Source organism: Nanorana parkeri, unplaced genomic scaffold (assembly GCF_000935625.1).
Source record: "Nanorana parkeri isolate BGI_ZX_2015 unplaced genomic scaffold, ASM93562v1 scaffold175, whole genome shotgun sequence".
Lineage (NCBI taxonomy): Eukaryota > Metazoa > Chordata > Amphibia > Anura > Dicroglossidae > Nanorana > Nanorana parkeri.
Genome location: NW_017306443.1, coordinates 1,319,167 through 1,346,043, shown reverse-complemented (window position 1 = coordinate 1,346,043; position 26,877 = coordinate 1,319,167). Strand labels below are relative to the sequence as shown.

General features: G+C 40.8%; 1 protein-coding gene across 1 annotated transcript in view; it reads left to right on the top strand.

Moving 5' to 3' along the window:
* CUNHXorf23 (chromosome unknown CXorf23 homolog) overlaps positions 1 to 26,877 on the top strand; it is a 91,095-nt gene that overhangs the window by 43,573 nt on the left and 20,645 nt on the right. Inside the window, exons 4-11 of the mRNA XM_018554854.1 lie at positions 9,879 to 10,039; positions 17,313 to 17,368; positions 18,105 to 18,665; positions 18,775 to 19,467; positions 21,744 to 21,857; positions 23,530 to 23,702; positions 25,014 to 25,137; positions 26,623 to 26,689. Of these exons, the coding sequence (XP_018410356.1) occupies positions 17,328 to 17,368; positions 18,105 to 18,665; positions 18,775 to 19,467; positions 21,744 to 21,857; positions 23,530 to 23,702; positions 25,014 to 25,137; positions 26,623 to 26,689 (1,773 nt within the window). The 5' untranslated portion in view covers positions 9,879 to 10,039; positions 17,313 to 17,327. The remainder of the gene's footprint in view (positions 1 to 9,878; positions 10,040 to 17,312; positions 17,369 to 18,104; positions 18,666 to 18,774; positions 19,468 to 21,743; positions 21,858 to 23,529; positions 23,703 to 25,013; positions 25,138 to 26,622; positions 26,690 to 26,877) is intronic.

Here is a 26,877-nt window from a genome sequence, read left to right as displayed (position 1 = left end):
ATCATGCTGCACCGGAAAGTACGGTACCTCAATGCCGTGCGTTCCATTGTAATGTGATTGCAAAAAATTGTGCATGCAGTTTTATTCTGAAGTAAACTTTGTTTGCAACACTGTATTTGTGTATTTTATTTTAAATTTAGGATGGTATTAAATTTTTTTATCCAATTCATCGGTTAATTGACAAATAATCGGCCAACTAATCGATTATTAGTTGCAGCCCTAGTCAAAACATTTGATAATGCCATTAGAGACTTGACAAATGTCATTGGAAATTTCATTTAACGTTCGATTTTGGAATGAATAGAGATTCCTGATTGAAAACCGGTTAGAATTTTCTTCGTTCAAGAAAAAAATTTCCATCCTGCTCATTCAGTTTGTTTGTTTTTTTCATCACTTATGGTTGAAAGCAATCGTCAAATTGACCCCATTAACTCTTCGATTAATGACCGAATGTTACAAAAATGAGTTTTTTCAAACACATTTTTACTGGTGTGCGGCCAGCATTACTGTGTCATTGTAACTTTGTGCCAAGCCGAGAGGCAGCAGTAGGGGCCTGACTGCACAGGCAATCACATTTACATTGTGTTAAGGTGGCCATACACTCTACAACCATCGCAAGACTTTAGTCTTGCGATGGTTGTACAGGGATTAAAAAAACGTACGATCTGCCTATCTTGGACAGGCAGATCGCACTCTCGATCATCGCAAGCCCGCCCCCCTGAGGGGCGGGCTTCCGATGACCGCAATGCTGAACGGGCAGTGTGCGCGTGCGCACACAGGCCCGTTCGGCATTTGTCTTCCGAGCACCGTTCTAACCAGCCGAGAATCGTACGATTCCCGGCTGGTTTTCGAACATGCTGGTTCGACAGAAGACGTGCGACCGTACAGTAGAAACGGTCACACGTCTCCGTTCACACTGCTCGATTATCGTATGAAAAAACCGATCGCATACGATTATCGTACGATAATCGTGCAGTGTATGGGCACCTTTATCTAGGAGAAGGACGTGGATGATGCCTGGACACACATGATGCCAATATTCTAGCATACAACTAATTAACACCTTTTCCTGTGTAGCGGTACTGGGGAGCTGTTTTTAACCAAAGAATTCAATGATGGATATTTTTGTTGCCTTTTTATTATCTTGGGGGTGTAAAAATATTTATTATGGGTATTTATATAGCACCGACAATGCACACAGAGCTTTACACACTGCACATTCACATCAGTCGCTGCCATCACGTAGCTCACAGTCCAAGGTCCCTATCTCACATGCACTCTGGGCCGATTTTACTCTCAAACTTTTTTTCAGTAATAACTTCAGATCGAACCAATATACATTGGCCAACAAAGTATTTCTTTACATTTCAGTCATCATGTTTCAGAACAGCTGGCTCCAACTTTCTCAGCTTGGGTTCCCTGAACTTTCTGCCCAGTACAAGATCACAAGGGACAGAGCAGTCTCTGGCAGCTCTCCATGTAGTAGATTGGAGGAGTGGAGAGCGGAGGCATGCCTTGGTGTGTTTATGGAGATACGCACAGCTAACTAGCACACACAATGGTGGCTCCATAGGACCCTGCAAGGGAAAAGAGTCAGGGCTGATTCTGCAGTAAACTAATACATTTAAACATCGAGGAGCAACATTCATTGTAAGTGATATAAACTGCATCTGAAATAGCCTAAAAAGCTTTTGACTTGTCAAAGTATAGTGTTAGACGATTTAGATGCACCTGACTAATAAATTTAAATCTGAACTCCAGCTAACACTTTTTAAGCAGTTACAGCAACGTTTTCTTTCATTTGGGGATAAACACTTTATATCGGTAATTAAAAGCTGACCATTGTAAGCACCCCCATCCGTTTTAAATGGGTTGTCTCAATCTTCTATCTGCTGCTTATGCTGGACAGCACGGCCTGTTCATGGAAGTTGAAAAATAACAGACTTACTGGATAGCTCTCCACATGAAAATAAAGTAAATAAAAAGGAAACGAAACAAACTCCGCAAACCAAAATTGGTAAGCTGCAACATATTAAATGTTTTCTTTTGGGTTTAGATACATTTTAACAGTGCTCCAAGGCAAGAGTGCTAACCACTTAGCCACTTGGCTGTCCTATTTATACATCATCCGCTTTCCCATTGCGAGGACAGTTCTAACTGGTTCTGAATTTCAGCAGTTATTAATATTACTCTGACTGGATTTATTTTACTGGCACTCCTGACTACAGTTAATGGTGGTCATCTTTAGTATGTCATAAATATTGTCCTGTGAAGCTTTACTTGTGGCCTCGTTGATGAGCGGAACATCCGTCCTCAAACGGATCCTTCCAAGCCTGTCTGAACCATGGCGTCCTGTTTTTCCAGTATAGTTTTCTGAGCAGCTGCTGCAGCTCATGTGTAGAAAATGTCTGAGGGATCTGTCACTCTGCGAGATCATTTGTAAATGACATAAGTGGGTGTGATCTCCTCGGGTCATTGAAGAACGTGGAACTGCTCCCATTTCAATCACAGTTTTCGTCTTTGTCAAAACACTTAGGCCTCCCTCGGCAAAGGTTTCCGTGTGCTAGAACAATGAGGAGGTTATTGTGGTGTCAAGGACTTAATTGGTTGTTTTTGTTTTTTTAGATTTGCATTCCAGTCTCTCATTGTTCCTCTTTTTTTATCTGAAAACATAGGGGTTCATTTATAATAGCTCCACCCGGCTATATACACAGTGGGGTTCATTTATAAAAGTTCTACCCGTCTATATACACAGTGGGGTTCATTTACAAAGGTTCTGCCTGGCTATATACACAGGGGTTCATTTTGTAAAGGTTCTGCCTGGCTATATACACAGTGGGGTTCATTTATAAAAGTTTCACACAGCTATATACACAGTGGTTACTATGGGCAACTTCTCGTAATTCTGTCTGCTCCAGTTTTGATAAATGTCCCCCATTGTGTATATCTGAGTAAAATAAGTGAAAAATATATTCTGCATATCCCTGGAATGCATGCATATGTCCCATGTTTTATTCTTTGTAGGCTTTGCTGCACTGAATGCCCAACAGTGTTGTCATCCCTGCCTAAGTTCTCCTCAGCTAAACAGTCTTATGTAATGGAGATGAGTAGAGGGAGGTGTATTCTGTAGTCCAACAGGGGAGAACTCAGGGCAGGGCTGGCAACATTGCTCTATAGCCACGTGAGTACCAAGCTGTAAAACACCCCTCATTACTAGGCCATGCTGTAATAGTTTGACTGACAATCATACAACACTGTACCCAAATAAATTTTATAGATTTATTTAGACAGAGCTTTTTTTGGGTGGTATTTAATAACCACTAGGGTTTTTTTATTTTATTTTGTACTATGGCATTCTTATTTTTGTTAGAATAGGAAAGCCATACCTGTGATGAGCTCTGGGCTGCAGGATGGTAGTAGGTGCTAAGACAGAAAAGTCTGTTAGTGTTGTGTAGACAGGGCCGTGAGATCCTGTCTATAGGCTGAGCTCACGGAATGACCATACAGATAAAAGACAATCCTTGCCTTCTCCTTACCGGGAAGAGGGATGATAGAGGAGTGTGACGTGTCAGATCTACGGTCCACTCTTATATGACAATAATGTAGACCTGAGCTGGACTTTTTTATTGTTACGTGTCTATCATATACAATGCAATCAAAGTATTCAGACCCCCTTCATTTTTTTTCAATTTTGTTATGTTGCAGCCTGATGCTACAGTTGTTTCTCTCATTACTCTACACTCAGTACCCGATAATGGCAAAGTGAAAACAGAATTTTAGAAATGTCTGTGAATTTATTATAAAGAAAAACCAGAAGCGAAGAGTCGCATTTAATTATTTTTCATCACATTAGGCAAGCGTAGTATGTTTACAGGAAACTAGGCTCTCTAAACCTTCTAACCAAACATATATGCATAAAAATTACCCCCAAGTATTTCAAGCTAACTATTTAGAAAAAAAGAGAGGAGTATTAGTGGCATTTCATAAAAATACACCTTTTTCCTGTTTAAAGGAGATGGCAGACCCAGCAGCGAGGTATTTAATCTTTAGTAGGGAACATTTTTGAAACAAAAGTAACATTGGTTACATATTATGCTCCAAATATCAGGCAAACACGTTTTTTCTCCCACTTATTGGGAGTTATCGATAAACACATGAAAGGTACACTATTGATGATGGGTGATTCCAACCTGGTCATAGACGTTAAACTAGACAGATTGGAATCCCGAGCTACACTTTTTTCTTCTCACACTTATTCAACACTATTTCATACAATGTTAGCGGAACACAATTTGATCGATATATGGAGGGAAAAAACCCCCACAACACGTGAATAAACTCACTACTCTTGTCCCCACAAACGTTCTTCTAGAATAGACTACATATTTACACATCCAAACTTTATTCCCTCAATTAAGAAAGCTCACATTCTTACGACCTCTTGGTCAGATCACTCCCCAGTATTGATAAAATGTGCATCTTTTTCTCCCACCCCTCTGAATTTTAATTGGAGAATAAATGATTCTCTTCTCACATTTGTGGGATCAATAGAACATATACAAACATCCATTTCCTAATTTTTTAGGGAAAACGAAGGTTCGGAATAATCCCCAATATCATTGTGGGAAGCCCTCAAAGCGGTTTTACGGGGGGAACTTATTAGCTTATCAGCTAGACAAAAGAAGGAGAGAAGTAGAAAATTATTAGATCTCACCTCCCGCCTAGAAGGATTGGAGTCCGAATGGAGAAATAATCCTAAGGCGGCTATTCGAAGTAAAATTGATTCGGTTAAAACAGAAATTAATCTCTTATTAAACAACAAAGTGGAAAAACAGATCCGCTGGTCTAAATGCATGTTTTATGCATGTGCTAACAAACCTGGTTCAATGATGGCAAATATGCTGAAAGCAAAACCAAAGACTACAAACCAAATTAAAATACGTCTACCAAACGGTTTGTATCATGATTTTCTGCTCTTCTCTCCCAGATATATGGTAAAACCCTTAAGTTCCAGCCTCAGCTAGCCGACCAGCTAATGTCAAGAGTATCTTTGCCCCCTCAGACTGAACACATGACAAACGTTATAGATGCAGATGTTTCTATCGCGGAAGTAATACACGCTATTAAATCTTTAAAAATACATAAGACACCAGGTCCAGATGGATTTTCAGTATTATATTACAAAAAGTTTTCAAATAGTTTGGCACCTCACTTAGTAGCCCTATTCAATCACTTAAAAGGGGGGTCACACGGTTCACCCTTCAACTTTGTTAGCACACATAGTGATGATCCCCAAGGTGGGGAAAGATAATATGGATCCACATATTTATAGACCAATTTCTTTATTAAATGTAGATATAAAACTGTTTGCTAAAATCTTAGCCACAAGGTTAAATCAATTCCTGCCAACCCTTATTCACCGAGATCAAGTGGGATTCGTCCCACATAGACAACCCTCAGATAACACACGGAAAATTATACACCTTATACATCACATGCGTAGCGCAAAAATTCCAGGCATATTGTAATTAAAAATTAAAGCATTTCATTTTGTTTCTTGGGTTTACTTATTTTATATCTTGAGGAATTGGGGATTTTCTATAAATTTTATAGTCTGGTTGCAGACATTATATCAAGGTTCCTCAGCTTCAGTACGGTACCTTCAATATAACTCGGCTCCATTTCCAATACTGGTACTCGCCAAGGGTGCCCCCTCTCTCCACTCCTGTTCATTCTGTCTATATAACCATTGTCCTGCCTTACACGAGCAGACACAAGTGTGAGGGGTGTAGAGATGGGACATACAGAGTATAAGCTACACATGTTTGTGGACGACTTGATGCTCACACTGACCAATCCACATATATCTCTCCCCAACTTGATTAGCAACTTAAATCTTTTTGCAAAAATCTTTAATTTGAAGGTCAATGAGACTAAGTCGTCCGCTCTCTAAATTGCGCTGCAAAACTCTGAAGCTGAGACACTACAACAAAATTTTCCTTTTAAATGGAGGTCTTCATATTTATTATAACTTGGAATTAACATCCCAAAAAATTATCAACTTCTATATAAAGTCAACTATGTATCCATGTTTAACCAGATGCAGGAATTACTACTGACCTGGACGAGACATAAACTCTCATGGATAGGTAGAATTGACGCAGTTAAAATGTCAATCTTACCCAAAGTATTATATTTATTTCGAACTATCCCAGTCTGTATCCCAAGATATATAATTCACTCATTCCCAAACAATCCCTAAAAGCACAATGTACATACATAGGAGACGGGGGGGCTGGGCCTCCCAATTTTTTACAAATACTACCAAGCTGCACAAGTGGTCCTTCTAACAAATTTCTATATGACTCTATATTGCACAATCTGGGTAGACTTAGAAGAACATATCTTGTTTTCCTGTTTCACTGAAGGCTATTCTTTGGTTGCCGGACCGACTACGACCAAAAGTTATGAGCCCATTCCTGAAACACATGCTTAAAATCTGGGATAATATAAAATATTGCAGTGAACTGCAATCTCCTTATGCACCGCTACTTCCTATTATAGGTAACCCTCTGTTTCCACCGGGACTGGAAGTGCCTAATGCATTTGGTTGGTGGATAACCCAAGGGGACACATGCCTATACCAGTTAATGGTAGATGGTATGATCGGCACATGGTCTTGCTTTCAGAATAACATGCAAGCCCCAGACACAGAATATTTTAGATATTTACAACTTAGGCACTGGGCTATATTAATGCTTTCTGAAACTCCAGTTATAGCGGAATTAACGGTTTTTGAAAATATCTGTCTGAAATGCCCCACAGCCCCTAAAATTATATCGATATTATATTCCCAGCTAAACAGGTTATTAAAGCCCAGTGACCATAAATATGTACAGAAATGGGAAAAAGAACTTGGAGTTGTTAAACAACCGAAAGAATGGCAACAAATGTGGAAGTCAATAGCTATGTGTTCCATTAATGTAAACTCTCTGGAAACTGCATTTAAAACTTTAACTAGATTGTACTTAGTGCCCTCCAGGTCGGTTTACTCTAACCTGACACATTCAGATCTCTGTTTTCGAGGATGGGATTTTAGGGGAGATGCGATTCATACCTGGTGGACATGCTCGAAACTGGATAGGTTTTGGTTAAAAGTATTTCAGATGGTTAACTATCTTTTTTTGACTAATATAGTAAGAGATCCATGGGTAGCCTTATTACATCAAAAATCTCCATCCCTGACTAACTCACAACATAAATTGGGTACTTATGTCATGTTGGCGGCGAAACAGACCATTGCCCAGGCATGGAGAAAACCACATGTGTTTTTCGGAGAAGTTAAAAAGAGGATGGATTAATTTTTTCTTAATGAAACTGACTAGTGTTCTGTTGGATTCCAATAAAAAGTTTATGAAGACTTGGTAACCTTGGATTAAATATGCCCATCCAACAATCTCAGTAGAAAGTTTGATGCTCCTGTAGAAATGATTTTGGTGTCTTGTCCCCCCTTCTTTTTTTTCTTCTCTGTCTTTTTTGTTTGTTTGCTAGCCTTGAGGTTTTGTTAGTTTTTTGTTTGGTTTTATAGTTATATTGTATTGTTTGTTAAAAGGTAGGTGGTGGGGAGGGTCAGCAGGGTGATACGGATATAGATTATGTCTATCCTTGCAGACTATTGATGTCGATATATGTCTTGTATATGGATGTTTATAAAACAAATACAATTTTTGAAATCGAAAAAACTGAAATATCACATGTACTTAAGTATTCAGACCCTTTACTCAGTACTTTGGTGAAGCACCTTTGTCAGCAATTACAGCCTGGAGTCTTTTTGAGTATGACACGACAACTTTGCACTCCTGGATTGGGGAATTTTCTGCCATTCTTTTTTGCAAATCCTCTTGAGCTCAGTCAGTTTGGATGGGGAACATCGATGGACAGCCATTTTCAGGTCTCTCCAGAGATGTTCAATAGGGTTCAAGTCAGGGCTCTGGCTGGGCCACTCTAGGAAATTCACAGAGTTGTCCCTAAGCCACCCCTGTGTTGTCTTGGCTGTGTGCTTAGGATCACTTTCATGTTGGAAGGTGAACCTTCGGCCAGGTCTGAGGTCCGAAGAGCTGCTTTCATTGAGTGAGGATATCTCTGTACTTTGCTACATTCAGCTTTCCCTCAACCCTGACCAGTCTCCCAGTCCCTGCTGCTGAAAAACACCCCCACAGCATGATGCTGCCACCACCATGCTTCACTGTTGGGATGGTATTGGGCGGGTAATGAACGGTGACTGGTTTCTTTCAGACATAACGTTTAGAATTAAGACCAAGCGGTTCAATCTTGGTTTCATCAGACCAGAGAATCTTGTTCCTCACGGACTGAGAGTCCTTCAGTTGCTTTTTTGTAAATTCCAAGCTGGCTTTCATGTGTTTTGCACTGAGCAGAGGCTTTCTTCTAGCCACTCTGCCATAAAGGCCAGATTGGTGGAGGGCTGCAGGGATGGTTGTCCTTCTGGAACTTTGTTCCGGGCTCTTCACACAGGATCTCTGGAGCTCAATCAGAGTGACCATCGGGTTCTGGTTACCTCTCTTTAATAAGGACCTTCTCCCCCGAGTTCTCAGGTTGGGCGGGCGACCAGCTTGTGGAAGAGTCCTGGTTGTGCCAAACTTCTTCCATTTGAGAATTATGGAGGCCACTGTGCTCTTGTGAACCTTAAGTGCAGCAGAAATGTTTTTGTAACCTACCCCAGATCTGTGCCTTGAAATAATCCTGCCTCCGTACCTGTGACCTCATGGCGTTTGCTTTGATACAGTATGCATTGTCAGCTGTGAGGCCTTTTATAGAGAGGTGTGTGCCTTTCCAAATCATGTCCAATTAATTTACCACCGGTAGAGTGCAATCAAGGTGAAGAAACATCTTGGCAACGATTAAGAGAAATGGGAGGCACCTGAGCTAAAGTTCAAGTGTTGTTGCAAAGGGTGAATACTTATACTAATGTGATATCTCAGTTTTTTTTTCCCTTTTTTTATACATTTGCAAACATTCCTAAAATTCTGATTTCAGATCGCAGAGAAAGGTTTACTCTGCTAGATATAGTAGAGTAAACCTTTCCGGGAGAAAATGTTTATCTCCCGGCCACCGGTAGACTCCGTGAGAGTTGGGATGTCTGAGTACCGTGTTTCCCCGAAAATAAGACACTGTCTTATATTTTTTTGGCTCAAAAAAACACACTTGATCTTATTTATAACAATCCAAAGTTAACGCAAATCCTAATTAAATCATCCAAAATGGCAAAGTTAAGAATAGGGTGATCAGGGCAATCAGGGGTGCCGTACCTTTCCAAGAGCAATTTGGTAACCAATCTCTGGCCAGAATGAGCGAAGCGCACTTTCACTATCGATTCCTCACAGCCAGCACTATAGAGGAAGCATCGGCTTATGCGGCGCTTGCTTCATTGGCACCGCTGATTCTCTTCCGGGCTCTTCAAGTTCCCCTTTATGCCACCACCGGCCCTGGGAATGGTCAAAACTAGGTCTTATTTTCGGGGTTGGTCTTATTTTTGGGGAAACAGGGTATCAGGCTGCAACATAAAATTGAAAGTGAAGGGGATCTGAGTACTTTTCTGAATGCACTGTAACTCCGTGTCATTACAAATTTCTTTCCATGCTAAGAAAGGACATGTTTGTTCTAGTCAAAAAGAAAGGGGTGTTGCAAGGTCCGCAGCTTTTCATGCAGATGAAAACCTTCTCGTATCTACCTCACATCTTTCCTAACTCCTGATCTACCCAGTTCAGAGCACAGTGCTCTACTCACACAGTATAAACAGTTGTTGTTTTAAAGAGAAATATTCCCTGTTGTTAAATTACTCTTATTATTCTTTTCTATAGGCTGTGCTAAGAGAACACAAGGCCTCTGTGGAGTTCCTGTCCCTGGCATGCTGACTGAATAGCTAAAGACTAAGGCAGCACACTACGTCCCGATGAAGGAAGTTCATTCTCTGCTGGGCACCTTGGCACCTGGTACACTGGTACATTGCCTGTCAACGCAGGTAAGACATTTTATTTTAGACTTCAGACATTTCTGTGTTTTAATGCACACATCGTTCACACTGGTACAGAGGCCTGTACAGCACGGATGAGGCCCTTGTTTGTGCGATTGGGAGGCTCCCAGGAGTACAGGTGTCTGCGTGCACAATAGAATAGCAGGCTGAGAGATGCTGTGGCTGTACGGATCTCCCTTCAAATCCCAGCATGGAAATGTGTGTAGGCATGGATGTAATCCAATGGACGCAGACTGCCTGCATCCATAGCGTACATCCGTGCCTGCGTGCAGTTCCACGCTGCGATGTGCGGGACAATATGTACAGCTACAGTGTCTCAGTCTGCCATTGATTTTGACAGGATGACTGCCGTAGCTGCAGGCAGAGACACCTATACTCCCAGGTACCTCCAGGTTGCATAAACTCTTCATTCACGCTGTACAGGCCTTTGCGCCGGTGATAGCGAGCCCTAATAGTACAAATGCTGACCTTTCTTTTTGGGAGTAAGTCTGCATTCACACTGGCTGCTACGCTACAATTCAGTGCACACCACCACAACGCACGGCAGTGTGAATTTTTACCATCTGTGACAAGCCACGTTGCTTTGTCTTTGTGTTGCGGCTGCTCTGGAAATAACAGCCCGCGCAGCCTCAATGCATTCGGTGTGAATCAAGCCTAAAATGATTTGCAGCTGAACTCAAAATATACATTAATGTAGCTCTGTAATCATGAATATATCCTTTTTTTTAAAAATGCAACCGGCATAAATACCTGAATCTGACTTGATATCGGCCTGTTGCAGTCCCTATACAGCAAAGTTTAGAGTGAGGGAGGGAACAGCAGCACAAGGAGCTAATCTGGTAGTTGCAGTGCAGTGAGCATGCTGATAGAAGGAGAGCGCAAATTGACAGCTCATCAATGTGCTGTTTCTATGTGAAACTGCAGCAAAGAAAAATCAGGCTTACTACCCTGCCAGGCAGGACTGTGCAGTGTGGCAGAACTGTGTAAGGGCTCGTTCACCCCGGTTGAGATGACTAGTGTTTTTCTGCAGTTGATCCACACCAGTCATGGCAAGGGCATACAGAAAACAATTCTATTCTATGTGCCCCGTTCACACAGCAACATTGGCATGATGCGCAGTGCTGAAAAATGCTGTCTTTTTCCACAGCGCACTGGAGATCACCGCAGAGCACCACACCGCTCTGCTGTTTGGAGACCTGAATGGATGTACACTTTCAATAAAAGAAAAGTAAACAGTGCCGCGTAACACCGCTTCCAGCCGCACGCACATTAAAACTGACCACCAATGCAACATGTCTGCATTTTTCTGCACCACACCAGCATTGTGATGTGAATATGGCACATAGAAAATAATTGTTTTCTGTGTGCCCTTGTGGTAACTGGTGGTAATCCAGTAGGGTAAAACACCAGTCACAGCAACCGGTGTGAATGAGCCCTAAATCTCAGTACTGGATGGACAGAAATATATAGAACGCCCATTTTGGCAGGTAAAACAAAATGTATCTAAACCCAAAAATGGAAGATATTGCAGCTTACCAAGTGTTGGATGTGGTGGCTGCATTAGTTTTCTTTTTTTTAACATTTCGTTATGGGCCTATTAGGCAATAACGTTGTCGTTACTTAAAGAAGAACTCCGGGCAGATTAAAACTTAACCTTTGCAGTGGGGCTACCCCCACATTGCAAGAGTTAAGTGCTTGTTTCCATCTAGGGTGTAAAATAACAAAGATGTACTCACATGAACCTCGGTCCCTGCAGCCTCTTTCTTCCCCTATGTTCTGGCGGTCTAAGATGACACGGGTGTCATCATGTCTAATACAGTGTATAGGATGCAGCGGGACATTCCACCGCTGGTGCGGAGAGGGAGGCGGAGGGGCTAGGTCTTGCAGCCAGGAGGGACCAAGGATCGAGGGAGTATATCTTCAGTTATTTTGCACCCTCGATGAAAATAAGCGCTTAAACCATGTAGTGCAGAGGTAGCCCCACTGCAAGGGTTTTTTTTCTGCCCAGAGTTCTTCTTTAAGATAAAGTAATACATACAATGTTGTTGTTGTGTTTGTGTTTTTAAGAACCCAGGTTATTTTTTGACAAATATTTTTGCAAAAAATATTATATGTAATTGAAGAGAAGAAAAGTTTTTTTCTGTTTTTTAAAGTAGTTTTATTGTAAATAAAAAGCATACATTCGATTCTGTAAGTTGGACACTAAAATGATGTTTCTGGTACTAAGGCAAAGTTTTTTTGCAATTTTCGTCATTTTGCACATTTTCTTGTTATGCATCACTAAAAATAAAGGAACAAAATGAATGAAAACCAAATTTAAAAAAATATTAATGGTAAAAAGTAAAGAAGTTAAAAAAAAAAAAGCTGTGGGGAAGGAGTTATTTAGGGTTGATTAGGGTTAACAGGGGGTTAAATAGGAATACTTTTTTTTTTACAGAAACAAAAAAACATCTTTTTGGGCATTACTTCTCTTTTGGGTCACAGGAGTACATTTACTAATATACTCCTGTGACCCAAAGTCAGCAAATAGCGGGCTAACTTCACCGCAGTGCATCAGGCATCAGATACTTCCATAACACTACCCTGGGGGAAGTGATAATTCTACACCTCATTAACAAGTGCTGAAAGGTGAATTTCTCTATGTGAAATGCATTTTAACTATGTTTAATCATCTTGCTTATAAAATTACAGCCACAACAGATCTAATTGTGCAAGATAACAAGTATTATTGTGATTTGTGAGTTTGCTGCTGTTACACAACAACGACAACGTGATGTCATTATAATATTGGCCAAAATGAAGAAAAAACTGTTTTGTGAATTGGCTCTTGACTGAACTGCAGTGAACTACTTTTGGATTACACTGCATGCAGACTGTTCATTCTGAGCTTTTTAAGTGTATCTCCACTTTTGCAGCCAGATTGGGCTAACACCTATTTTATTTATATTTCCTATTCACATTGCATGACTGATTAATTTAAATTGGTATTTGCTCTTTCTGTGCAAAACTGATGTTTTTCCATTCTCTGTAATTTCAAGGAGGACTTTGGCTGGGTGGGGACATATTTGCCATAATTAACCCTGTCTATACTGTGCTGGCAGATCTCATCAATTTGTAAACTAGATTTCAACACTGTCTGTTCTAACCAAGGGTTTAAGCATTGTATAATGCTAAATATTATGCTAATGAGAGGAAGTGCAGTCTGCCCCTCTGCCTTTGGAACTGACTTGCCTGCAAACTGTTCAGAATAGCTTGCAGTCTGGCCAAGAGCCTCCTTAAAAGACAAAGATAAAAGGTAAGAAATATGGTTTTTAAAAAAAATATTTTTAGATATGCTGTGTGAATAGGAACATATCATAAACACATAGTGGGGTTTTCTCAAATTTGACTAGAGAAGTGGAAATACAGTTCGGGATTCCCTGTCTCATGACAGAGAAAACTAAATGCAAAAGTCACTGCAAGTATAAAGTACTCTAGGGGTGCCTTTTCATACCTGCAGTACCTGAATTCCTGGCCATTCTGACAAGAAAAGTTTGGGTACTTTCTTTAAAGAAAAAAACTCCAGGCATATTAAAATGTAACCCTTGCTGTGGGGCTACCCCCCACACTGCAAGGGTTAACAGCTTGATCAACAGTCTTGCAGTGGACAACTGTGACTGTGGTATGTCTCTCAGCATCCTCATGTCCAATGCAAGTCAATGTATGTGGTGACGTCAAAGGTCCTTATACTGCTGCAGCCCAGGGGGGGAAGAGGCTGCGGAGATCGGTCTAGCAGCCAAGCAGGACCGAGGTTTGGGTGACTATACCTTTGTTATTTTAGGCCTTAGACGAAAAGAGCACTTGACGTTTGCAGTGCGGGGGTAGCCCTACTGAAAGGGTTAACGTTCATCTTTTTTTAAGTGTATTTACACTATAGTCTTTCCTTTTTAGATGTGTCTCTGTTGCAGGCCTTTGCAAGCTTCTGTGGTTTAATTTCAGTAAGAGGAAACTGACTCGCCTAATAGAAAGACTAGGGACAGACTGAGTTTCCCCTCATTAACATACAATGAAAGAAGCCAAACTTCTAACAGGGCTATTCACAAAAGGAAGAGTTTGGAGAAGGCAGGAGAAGTGAACAATCTAGACCAAAATAGCTGATTTGGAAACATTCTCCAATTCAGATCACTTTGCAGTTCAGCTATGTTGTCCTAGATTGTTCACTTCTCCTGCCTTCTCCAAACTCTTCTCCCTTTTGTGAATAACCCTGTAGATCTTTAAAAGAGAACTATGGGGTAAGTGTTTTTCCCCATAGTTCTCTTAAGGGTCACGGGAGGACATGAACTAGCATCCTCCCGTGACTCAAAGCTCAGTATATCACGAAATACAGCTCGCGGTATACTGAGACTGCCGCAGCCAGGACGGATCCCGATATTACTGTCAAGATCCACCCAGCTGCGTGAGTGACAGCTGGCTCTGCCTATCTAGAGCACGCCCCCTCCCCCGTCCATTCCACCAGTCAGCGCTGGAGGATCGGAACGGGGAATCCGTGCAGGGAGTGGTGACCGACAGTCACGGCTCTCTGCAGGGAGATGATCGAGAAGTGAGCGAGCGACAGTATGTGTTTGCTCACTTCCCCATCTATTGAGATGACGTGTGGCAGTTTCATTGTCACACGTAGGCTCAAACTATGAGGATAAGTGATTTTCACTCGCCTCATAGTTGTCCTTTAACCCTTTGTTAGGATAGGCTGTGTTCAAATGTAGTTTACAGCTGATGATGAAATCTGCCAGCACAGTACAGACGGGGTTAATTGCCCTAAACATTACCCTCCTGCACGCCCCTGCATTCCAGAGGAGAATTAAGTACAGAGAAAAACTTTTGAGAATTGATTACGTTTTATTCAAGCAGCAGTTTATTGGGGGGTTTTTGTTTGTTTTTTTAAGTTTTATGCTACGTGAATGAGAAACATGTTACAAATATAAATTAGGTGTTGTCTGAATTTGGCTGCAAATGTGGAAATACACTTTAAGCAGGCTTTCATTAATTTCCTCCTTGAATTTAGCTGAATTGATAAAGCAGCCACCCAGTTAAATGTCTGTTCTTCCAGTTTGTCAGTGATATCAGCAAATGCCTTCAGGGTCGTGATAACATCAGTAGAGGATTCCTATGGCTCTGAGCCCGGTGGAGTCAGAAAATAGCACAGCCAGAGTAAATACCACTGTCATTTTATATTTATAGCCTAAAAGTAATTTTAAGGGTATATGGATCTTTTAACAACTGTATCATTAGGGATGCACCGATATATCGGCCGCCGAGACATTTCGGACAATTTCATGCTCCCAACTTTGTAGGAACAGTTTGGGGATGGCCCCTTGTTGTTCGAACATGACTGCACACCAGTGCACAAAGCAAGGTCCATAAGGACACGGATGAGTGAGTTTGGGGTCCTCCGTACTTGACTGGCCTGCACAGAGTCCTGACCTCAACCCGATAGAACACCTTTGGGATGAATTAGAGCTGCAAGCCAGGCCTTCTCATCCAACATGAGTACCTGACCTCACAAATGCCCTTTTGGAAGAATGGTCAAACATTCCCATAGACACACTCCTAAACCTTGTGGACGCCTTCCCAGAAGAGTTGAAGCTGTTATAGCTTCAAAGGACGGGCCAACTTAATATTGAACCCTACGGACTAAGGCTGGGATGCCATTAAAGTCCATGTGCGTTTAAGGCAGGTATCCCAATACTTTTGGCAATATAGTGTATATCTACTCTCATATAATTTTAAAACAGCCGACAAGTAGCGTTAAGTTCCTTCCTTTTACAAGCTAAGACGTCAGGATGAGGTCAGTGGGGTCTGCCCCTCTGCAGTCAGATAATGTACCATGGCCAGCATGAGGAGGAATGCTCTGCAGTCAGATAATGTACCATGGCTGAGAAGAGGAGGAATGCTCTGCAGATCTCAAGAGTGGAACTGCTGTACCCAGAGTAGCTGCCCCCACTATCTCTGCTCTCCCTTGCCCATCTCTGCACCACACCTTATCCACCCCCCCGACCTGTGCTCCCACCATCTCTGCCTCCCCCGATTAGTGCCCCCGCCATCTCTGGCCCTCCCCCCAGTTTTACCTTCCTTGAAGGGGGCTGCATGATGTTGTCTGGGTGCCTCTCCAGGCTGGTCCCGCAGTCAGTTCATCCCAGGAGGTGGTAGATGCAGGGGTGTGGAATTCCTATCGCCCGACGCCCGGGACATGCAGTTTCGGGCGCCGGGCGAATAGTTTTTTTGTACACTTAGCCCCGCTCCGGACAAGCAGAGCTAAGTGTGCAGTGTGGAGCCGCCACTCGTTTTCAAGTGATCTGATCACTTGTATGAAACGAGAGGCAGCGATTCTGTCCACACCGCCACCCCAGCCCCCCCAGCTCCTCTAGCGGACCCGAAACCACGGAACATGAGCTCACCATAGAGCAGACGAAAAACTGAGGTCACCTGTCTCAGCTGTCAGGAACTACACAGAACATAAGTTCTGTGTTGGAGGGCAGGTTCCATAAAAAGAACTTGTCACCTCCAAACTATCACTTAGAGGATTTTAAATCCCTATGTGATAGGAATAAAATTAGGTGTGGGGGGGGGGGAAAAAAGTTATAATGCATCTCATTACCTGCTGCCCGGCTTCCTGATTGCCGGGAAGCCTGCTCCATGCAAACGGAAGCACCAATAATCTGTGAGTACCGAAAGCAAAATATCGGTACTCTATACCCAAAAACCGGTATTGGTGCATCCCTAGTTTTAATTAAAACTATTTTTTTTTGTATTGGGACAAGTAGATTGTTATGAAGGACAAGTAGATTTGGCCCCCGCATTAGCCCTTGGACAAGTAGTTTTTTCAAAAATTTCCACACCCCTGAGATGTGTGTCCACCGGCACTGTATACAGATGCCATGGTGTCCCCACAAGCGCAGGACCTTATGGCAGCCGGAACCATTTAAAACGCTGGTATTGGCTTTCATTATTGGGGCATTTACACAAGTACGAGTACTCATGAAAATGCTAGTATCGGTATCGATGCATCCCTAGGTATTTTTCTTTTACTGTGCTGAGATATAGCATGGCGTATTTCTGTGCCTACTAACATTTATTATTTATCCTGCCTACATAATCAATGTACATGACCCATAAAAAAAATATATTTACTTTAATTTTTATATTATTCTATAATGTATGTTCTTTAAAGCTCCCTCACTGTATAGTTATTTAGTCATAAATATTAAAGACCTTTTTTTTTCAGGTCAGAATATAGAAGATGGCAAAATCACTTTCGAGGTCCCCCAGGTGGAAGCCCAGGTAAATATGAGCAATGCTTTTATTTGTGTGTACAGTGCATAGTGACAGGACACCCCTGGGATTCCTTACATCTTATATGCAGTGGACCATCTGCTGATCAGTAAATATGGTTGAATTTTGTAATACATTCTCTGGGGTCATCCGCTGTGTGCATTTACATTCCTAATATTGGGCCAGGTGGTAGCTGTCATAACCAATTACATATCACATCACTATTATTTCAGTGCTCTTAATAGGCATTACAAAAACTGCTTAAGGTTTTCAATCTGGGAAATGTGAGCTAACACTGGGGTTCCTGATAACAAGGATTATATTATAAATGGGAAAATAATTTCTGTTTGTTTGTTCAGCCTTAACTTAAGCAACATAGCCACCCTGTTAGATCTTTAGAGGAAAATATAACCAGAATGATTCAGAATTTGAATTCAAGGCCCCCAAGTGAATTCTCTGTAGTAATATATTAAGATTGTACCTTGGAGAGATGAAGCAGGAATTTCAGCTGACAACAGAGTACCTTTTATGATGGACACACCTAAAGTGGGGGTTTCTTCATTCCAAGTTCCTGGGTAGTTTAAGGTGGATCCCCCATTTAGGCATATTTAATACCGTTTCTCTGTCTTTCTGCTTATATAGAGTCTGCACACTATCTTCAGTTACTAAGGAACTATATATAACATAGTAAATGTCAACACTTTCAGGGGAACTAATGCCTTAATAATACTTTTTCTTTTTGTAGAATTCCACTGGAGAGAAGCCCAGAACGCAACAGACATAGAAACATCCAAGATCCTTACCACAATAATGATGACTTCCATAGAGACTCAAGAAGATCCAAACACTGGGAGGACGAGCAGCATAGGCAGAGTAATTGCAGAACTGAATCCTACAGCCACTTTAGTGATAATTTCTTTGAACACGGTTCGTTTGACACCAATCAAAGAAGATCCCCATTCGAGGCAATAAATCGACTGAAGAGAGCCTACTCTCCTGAGCGAAGAGAAGAAAGCAATAGAAGATTCCCACCAAAATGTCCCGAAGACACAAATTACAGAGGAAATACTAGAAACTTCCATAACCACAGAAATCACGAAAGAAATGGTAATAATAACAATGTACATAATAACGGCTTTAAAGCAGCAAGACGTGAGGACAACTTTCAAAGACCATACAATAGAGGCTATAATAAGGGCTGGCATAAAAGTGATGACCATTGGAACCAGCATGATCCAGAAAACCAGTATTTGTCACCTCATAGAAGAAGACCTGAAGAACATGAAAGAAAGTCATTTCAGAAGAGGTAACATATACACATAGCTATTTCCTTCTAGCCATATTTGATGAAATATAGACGCTGAATTATCTTTGTTAATTCTGCTCACAAATGTAATGATGGTTTGTGTAAATAGGTATCCTGAGGATGATTACAGAGAACATGAGCCACTTCATAAGAGAGCCAGAGAAGTAGAACAGCAAGACTTCCGATCACCTTTGAAAAGTTCTCACTGGAAAGGTGACCATCCAGAACGACCGTACAATGCCAAAGATTGGTCAAAGGATGCAGATTACAAAGGTCCTACTCCATTTGTTCATGAGAAACATTCAGGAGCCTTAACCAAAATTGAATATGACTCTAGTCATAGATCACCAACATATGTATATACTAAGCTTATTTTGGAAGATGAATATGTTGAAAGGCACAACCATTCTGAGAGGCAAAGCAGGCATGAAGAGAGAAAAAACGAATCTACCAGGAGTTCTCAATACCACAGAACATCAGATAGCGATATCGGAGAAAGGAGGAGGTATGACAATAGGTCTTTGGAGCCATTGTCTAGATATAGTTCAAAAAACCATGATGATAATACAGTTTCCAAAAATAGCATTGACATGAAGTATGCAACCCATAAGCACAAGGAAAAGACAAGAAAGGAAGGTGATTACCAGAGGACCAAAGAAGATGAATACCAGAAGAATCCACCTTCTCCACTCCATCTGGAAAGTTCACAAACTCCAGATCCCAAAGGTGTTTTGAAGATCACTTCTGAAAAGGAATCTATCGTTGTTAATTTGGCTTTGAAGAAATCATCGGATAAGTATAGGTATTGTTTTTGCTTAATCCCATTCTTGATTTCTTTTTCTTGGGTTTTCTGTGAGGCTGAGGTAAAAGTTCATGCTTCTTTACTCCTGTGACAGCGGGTGAAATATCACAGGTTTTAAAATATGCTGGCGCAATGCAGAAATTTTCGCACATGGATCAAAATTCAGTGAGTGGTGGCACTGTAGCGGTGAAACATAATAAATCTGAACTATCGACAGAAAGTGGGTATCATTGTAAAAGAACGAAGCATAATCTGCGTTGAAAAAGAAAATCAAAGTCTATCAAGCTAGTTAAAATGAAAAAGAAGAACGTCTTAATATTTACTTAAAAGGTCATGCCCCCTTCATACATGACGTGCCATGCGGATCATATGAACAGTCTTCATCCAAGGCTAATATTTTTTCGCGGAAAACATATTTGGGAATGGTTTACGCGCCCAATGACTTCACACTCCAATTAACCTTTGGAAAGCAAATTGAAGATTTGATGATTGGATAAACGTTGTTTTTATTCCCCAAAGAAAAGGGGGAATTTTACAAAAGTTTCCATGGGGTGGACTTTACTGGAACATAAATCTTGGCCTATGTCAATCATATTCTCTGTAATATCTGGAAACATATATTCTTCTAAAAACAAGATTATATCTTTCATACGGTCATCAATGTTAATTACCTTATTTATTTCCGCCATGCCGTCAAATAAGATTTGGATGATGGGCAAAACCATGTCTGAGAAGAAGAAATTGCTGCTTTGAACTGACTGAAATCTGCTGATCTTGCCAATTGTCCTCATATTTGTTGTAACCTTAAGTATTTTGGATTACAGCAAGTTCCTTATTAAAGCAAATTAGAAGTGCTGAAATCAAGTGAGTTTTGGTTCAATGAGATCTGCCCATGTTAGTTAAGAGGAAATTGGTTCTCTACACTTTTTCAGCTGCTTGAACTCTGTCCAACTAGCTGATGTCCTTATTTGTTGTAGATAAGTGTCTATTGGATAAGTGTCTAACAAATGCCTTTAAGATTTTGTCACTCGTTAAAAAACCCTAAATACCATGACTGGGAGGAACCTGTTTACAGAGCACATGGAAAAGAAAGCTGGATTGAATGGAAATGACCTATCCTTTTGAGTTTTCTATTGACTTTAAATCTAATAATAACACTGGAACAAGTGAGACATCATTTGACTTCACGTTTTTATATCAATACAAAGGCGTGGTCTTTAGAATAAAAAAAAAAGAATCCAAGATCTAAAATGCCAGATTGACGGATATTGAAAAAAAAAAAAGAAAGAGAATAGAGTATAACTGAAGAAATTTAAGATTTTCAAACTGGACATCAGCATTGCAATACTATATTCATAGATGATGGCCCTATCTCTAGTAAACAAGTCTGCATGGAAAGTCGCATGAAATTTTTCTCACCTCACAAGTTTTTGATAGAGCAGGAAATAATCTAATATGCCGATTCCACCACCACTGAAACATGTAATCCAAGAAAATTCCTAATATAGTATTTGATTACTTGGCTTCATATGTTGCCATGTAAATTTACATCAACAATTTGGATCCTGTTTCTTACCTGAAAGAGCAAGAACTGGTGACCGTGTAAGTAGTTGTTTCTGTGTTACAAACTCCTTAATCATTAAACATGTATATGTTGTAACTATTGTTTAAAGGGTTGGTCTCATAGTTTTGATTTATCTAATGGAACAATTCTTCGTGTAATTTACAGTTTATTTATCACTGGATGCCAAATCTTCCATATGCTGCCAGTAAATTGTTTGATACTGGAACATTGCTGAGTCTAACTTCCAGTTAGAAGCCTATGTACATTTTGGTTATAATTATTGCCTAAAAATGACCTGCCTTGAAAATTCTGCCGTGGAAAATTTACGTTGTTTCTTCCAATTCTTATTACATGGCAGAGTTTGTTAACAGTGGAATTAAGTAAGTCCAGCAAAAGTTCCATAGGGTAACAGGTTGTGAGCCAACGTCTTAAACAAATCAGTCTGTTCATAAACACATCATATAAATTCTAAAAATCATATTTTTGCTAACCTGAAGTTATAAAATTTTTCTAGCTTTTGACAATATTTTGAATTCTGTAAGCTTTTCCATGTCTCCATAGCTATGTTCTGTAGTCTTTGTAACCATGTTCTATCCATAAATACCATCTGCAGCACATTTTACTTCAGTTTGCTTTATGTTATGCTGTAGACACCTGTTTATTAAAATTTGTAGCAGAATTTCAGAGGTCATGGGCTTTGTCTGTTTTCTAGACAGCCTCACGAGCAAAGGAACAAACCCAAACACCTGCCTTCACCATCTAACACCACCCAAGGACTGGGAATTTCACAGGAGAAGCAGATTATAGTTGGGGATATGCAAAAAAGGTACCACTTTTTGTGCTTTTACATTAGCAGTCAATTTTAGTTTGTTGATCTGCGCAACATACCCATTTTATTTTCAGTCGCTCAACAGTGGTTTCAGTCTTCTTCACCTCCATTCTCAGGTCTATCCACCTGCGGCAGCATTTGAAAGAGGCTATCACTACCACTGCTAAATTAATTTTTTCATATATTATCCCTTGGGCCTCATTCACACAGCTAAGAGTTGGCCCATGCAGATCCGTGCGGCGTGCACAGCTGTATCGGGCCGTTACTGGGAAGGACATGACATGGATGATGCATGTGATTGTACGCAGCAGCCTGTTCTTTCCTATGGGAGGACGCCGCCGTACGCTCACCTGAGCTGCACATACGCGCAGGTGTCCGCGCTCGGACGCAGACAGGATCCATCCTTTCTGCGTACGAGTACGGACATCTCCAAGGATGTGCAGCTCGGGTGAGCGTACGGCTGCGTCCCATAAAGAAGAACAGGCTGCTGCGTACAATCACACGCAGCACCTTTCCGGGAGCGGCCCAATACGGCCATGTATGCCGCACAAATCCGTACGGGCCGACTCTTAGCTGTGTGAATGAGGCCTTAATATGATATTAAAGTCAAAAGGATTTTAAGCCATTTGCTTATCAAATCACTTACAATAAATGGTGCTTCTTGATATTTAAGCACTGGTCCTGACTTCCTGTTTTAGAGTGACTCCTTTGTCAAGCAGAATGCTATGCAGTCACCCTTGTATGTGCTAGTAAGCTGTATGTGTCTCCACAGACACCCAGACACAGCAAATCAAGCTACTTCCCACCCCCCTAGCCCCCTCTCCTCCCTTCTCCAAGCTAGTAGATGAACAGTTGCTGGAGTATGCACTGTGCTTTGTGATATTGTACTGGACAAGAAGTTCAGGTAATCTAAGCTGAGAGACTTGGAAGCAGCTGTTAAACAGGATTGTAGGTGTTTGGGCAAAAAAGTAAAGCAATGCTTTGCTGGTTAAGGTATATTTGTTTGATCTGGATTCACTTTAAGGAGAATGCAACAGCAGAAGGGGCCCAAAGCCAAGAACTATGAAGAATAGAGCGTATTATTAGTACTACTGAGTACTAATCTAGTAGTTCTAGTACTACTCTACTGAGCTCAGGGATGATGCAGCTCTCCAGGCACCATATAACTAAGTTAACCATTTTGGGTGAAGTGGTCCCAGCACTTAAAGAAGAACTCTGGGACTACCCCCACACTGCAAGAGTTAAGTGCTTGTTTTCATCCAGGGTGTAGAATAAAAAAAAACATTATACTGACCCGAACCCTTGGACCAGCTGGCTCCTAGACTGTTTCCTCCAGCCTGTCTCCTCCGTGGCAGCGATAGAATGTCCCTCGGCATCCTCACATCCTATACACAGTGTATTAGACATGATGACTCAAGGATCCTTAGACTGCTGGAATGGAGGGGGAGAGAGGCTGGAAAGAGTGGCCAGCCGGCTCCGTGGTTTAGGCGAGTATAACTTTGTTATTTGACAGCCTAGACGAAAATGAGCACTTAACCCTTGCAATGCGGGGGAGCCCCACTGCAAGGGTTAAGAATAATTTTTCTCGAAGTTCTTTAACTACATTTGTCAAAAATGCATTGCAACAAAACTAAGTTTTAAGTTTCTAATCCGATTTTCACCTTTTCAGGGGCAACGCTACTTCCAAGGATAGACAACTGTCTCATGATCTTGTAGCTGTTGCTGGAAAGGAGATGTTCCATCCTGTGTTTGAACACCTAGAACCTTCATTGCAGGGTCCCACTAATGCACCAAATTCTGAATTTACTAAGGAAATTATAACCATCATTCATGAAGTCAAAGGTACTACTTAATGATTCCATGTAGCAGGTTTTCCCATTAAGGGTAGCAAACAAACGTTTACATTAACATTAATATATACTTTACCCTGAGAAAATGTTACAAAGAGAGCAGAACCCAAAGCAGCAATAGAGAAGAGAATGAGACCATATGAGATATTTTCTTGGATCCCTGTAAATGAACAAACCAGTTGTGTAACAAACCTTCATAATAGAAGAGAATACCGTAAACATGGGGCAGTACAATAAAATATCTGGGGCTGCTGGACTGTTTTGAATGAAGACATGGCACTCAATCAAATTGCATGAATACACACAGATCCATGGATTTTTGGCTTGTACATATTTGTTTCTCTTTTCCAGAACTATATAGGCTTTGTGTTCCAAATGCAATATTAAAATGTAACTTGATTTGTTTTTCTGTTGTAATGGTTATATAGCAGCGTTGTCAATGTAAATCTTGATTCCACCATCTGCTGATTCATGGATGCTTACAGGGTAGAGATGGATTAGACTATACACAAATATTTTCATAGATTTGTTATTTTGTTTAAAATTTCATAGTCTGACAAGCAACTTTTTTCAGTCAAAAAGTTCTAGGGGAACTCTTAAAGTTTCCTTAAATTAGGTTAGGGCTCTCTAGGTCCATAATATGATACTATCATGTGTCATTCCTGGTGGAATGTCTGGGTTCACGGATTTGGGTCAATATTGTACAATATTGTAAATGGACAGCGGAGAGCAGCAGCGTCAGCGGCCGGGGCCACGGCTTGCACACAGCAGGGCTAAATAAAAACAAAACACCTGCTTGGCCCCTGGAACTGCATGTCCCGGGTGTCGGGTGATACAATTCCATCATCCCTGATCACGTGGATATAGGGTCCGGAGAGGGGTCTGTCCATTTCAGGGGGATAAAGTACTTGGCCATTTTTCTTTTTTTTTTTTGTACTAATATCAGTTGAGAAGATTTCTGGCTGCACTTATGGAATCGATATAACAAAACACTTTCAATGGTATATTTAACAGACTAAAAGGTAGCAAATAAGAGAAGTTTATTGTTAGGGTGTACATACACTATAATACTTGTGGGTTTATTTATAAAACCTCCCTTTGCAGGGCCCTAGTGTTCTGCTTGCATGGATAGAAATTTCCTGTACTCCTCTGTGCCATATAGGTCCAATAGTGCCATGTGAACAGCATCCGCCTAGCTATATGCTGGGCAGAAGTTTTATAGATAAACCCATAAGTTTGAGTATGTAGCGTGTTCTGAAATAAAAAATGAGTTTCTATATTATTTTTGCCCTTTCATTTCTAGCAAACCACTTCAGATCAGCTGGCATGTCGCTTCATGACCGCTTCACCAAGCTGCAAGAAGAGAGCAGTAAACAAGAGTTAAAACTTACTAACACTGCACCGCAAACCAATCCAGAGATTCACAGGTAAGCTGGTCGGTGGAACACGCTACAGCTCTGTAATGTGGACTCAGTATTTCTTTAGTTGTTCTCGCAGTGTTTATTAAATGATGCCTAGTTTTAGTTAAACATTTTAAATTTTTTTTTCTCAGATATATTTGCCACATTTAAGACAAAGGAAATGTTTACTATATTTTAACAAAGAGAAGCTTAAATAAAATAACAATACCCACCAATAAATAGAGCTTGTACGTATGCATGTGAGATAGGGACCTTAGATTGTAAGCTCCTTGAGGGCAGGGACTAGTTTAAATGTGCTCCATGTATAGCCCTGTGTAAATTGTTGGGGCTACATAAATACCAATAAATAATACAAAATATAGAGGAGTAATTGAACTTAGGCTGTAGAACTGTAAAGTTTGGTATACAACTACTACAATTTCCTACCTATTTGCATTTAAATGCTTTTAGCAGTAAAAAAAAAAAAAATCAATGCCATTCTTGACCGATTCTAACAAATTGTGCAAGATTCAGGGGAGGTACAAACATAGATCTGACCTTTTCCTCTCTGCCTCCAACAATGGATCCTTAAAGGAGAACTATGAGGTAAGTGATTTACACTCATGCTCATAGTTAGAGCCGGCGTGCAACATTGAAAATGTCACACGTCGGCTATATTGTTCGTAAAGTGAGCGAACGCATACCGCCACTCGCTCACTTCCCGATCATCTCCCTGCAGAGAGCGGTGACTGTCAGTCACTGATCCCTGCAGGGTTTCCCCTCTCCGATCCTCCAGCGCTGACTGGAGGAACGAACATGGGAGGGGGCGGGCACAGCTGGCTCTGCCTCTAGATAGGCAGAGCCCGCTGTCAATCAGCCAGCTGGGTGGATTGTATTGTCGGGATCCGTCCGGGCTGCAGCGCTCTCAGTATATAGCTTGCTATATACTGAGCTTTGGGTTACGGGAGGACGTTAGTATATGTCCTCCCGTGACCCTAAAGAGAACTATGGGATAGAAAGGTTACCCCATAGTTCACTTTTAATATTGTGTGTGTGTGTATATCTATAATTTGTATATGATGTACATATCCAGTGCCGAGTCTTGGTTTGTGTCGTAAAACAGCTGTTTTATCTCAGGCACTGATGTAAAAGTATACATAGTCTACTGTAAGATGCCCCCCCATTCCACTCCTACCACCTTGATTTTCTCCCCCATTCTTTCCAGTCAAAGCAAAGGCATACTTTCTTACATTTTTATAAAATGTGTAAAGTATCCTATTTGTACTGCAAAATTCTGTATCGTCCTGAGTATAGGGATGCTTCAGGGTAATGGAATAAACGTTGTTTATTGGGGTTATTTATTTTCACAGTTTTGATTTTGTTGATGGCGGTAGCAATGTTTGGGCACAAGTCATTAGCAGAAAGAGAAATTTCAATTTAATTTGTTTGATTTATTTGTGTATCTGTATATAAATGCCAATAGTTCTTCACTATTTTTTTTCTTTCTTTTAGGAGAATTGATATTTCTTTGGAAGAGCTTCAGAGTAAATCTCTTCACAAAACAGTGGACGTTGCCTCCGTAAGTACCAATAAAATATTGAGCATCTGTGTAATCGAAGCACACCGACTGATCTTTCACAGTCATGAGAGCTCTATCTCTCGCATCTCTGTAAGCTCTCTTTCCTCTTCAATTATATTTCTGAATTAAATTAAAGAATATCTTACAATTAAAGCAGAAGTAAATTCTCAAAAAAAGTAAAGGACTCC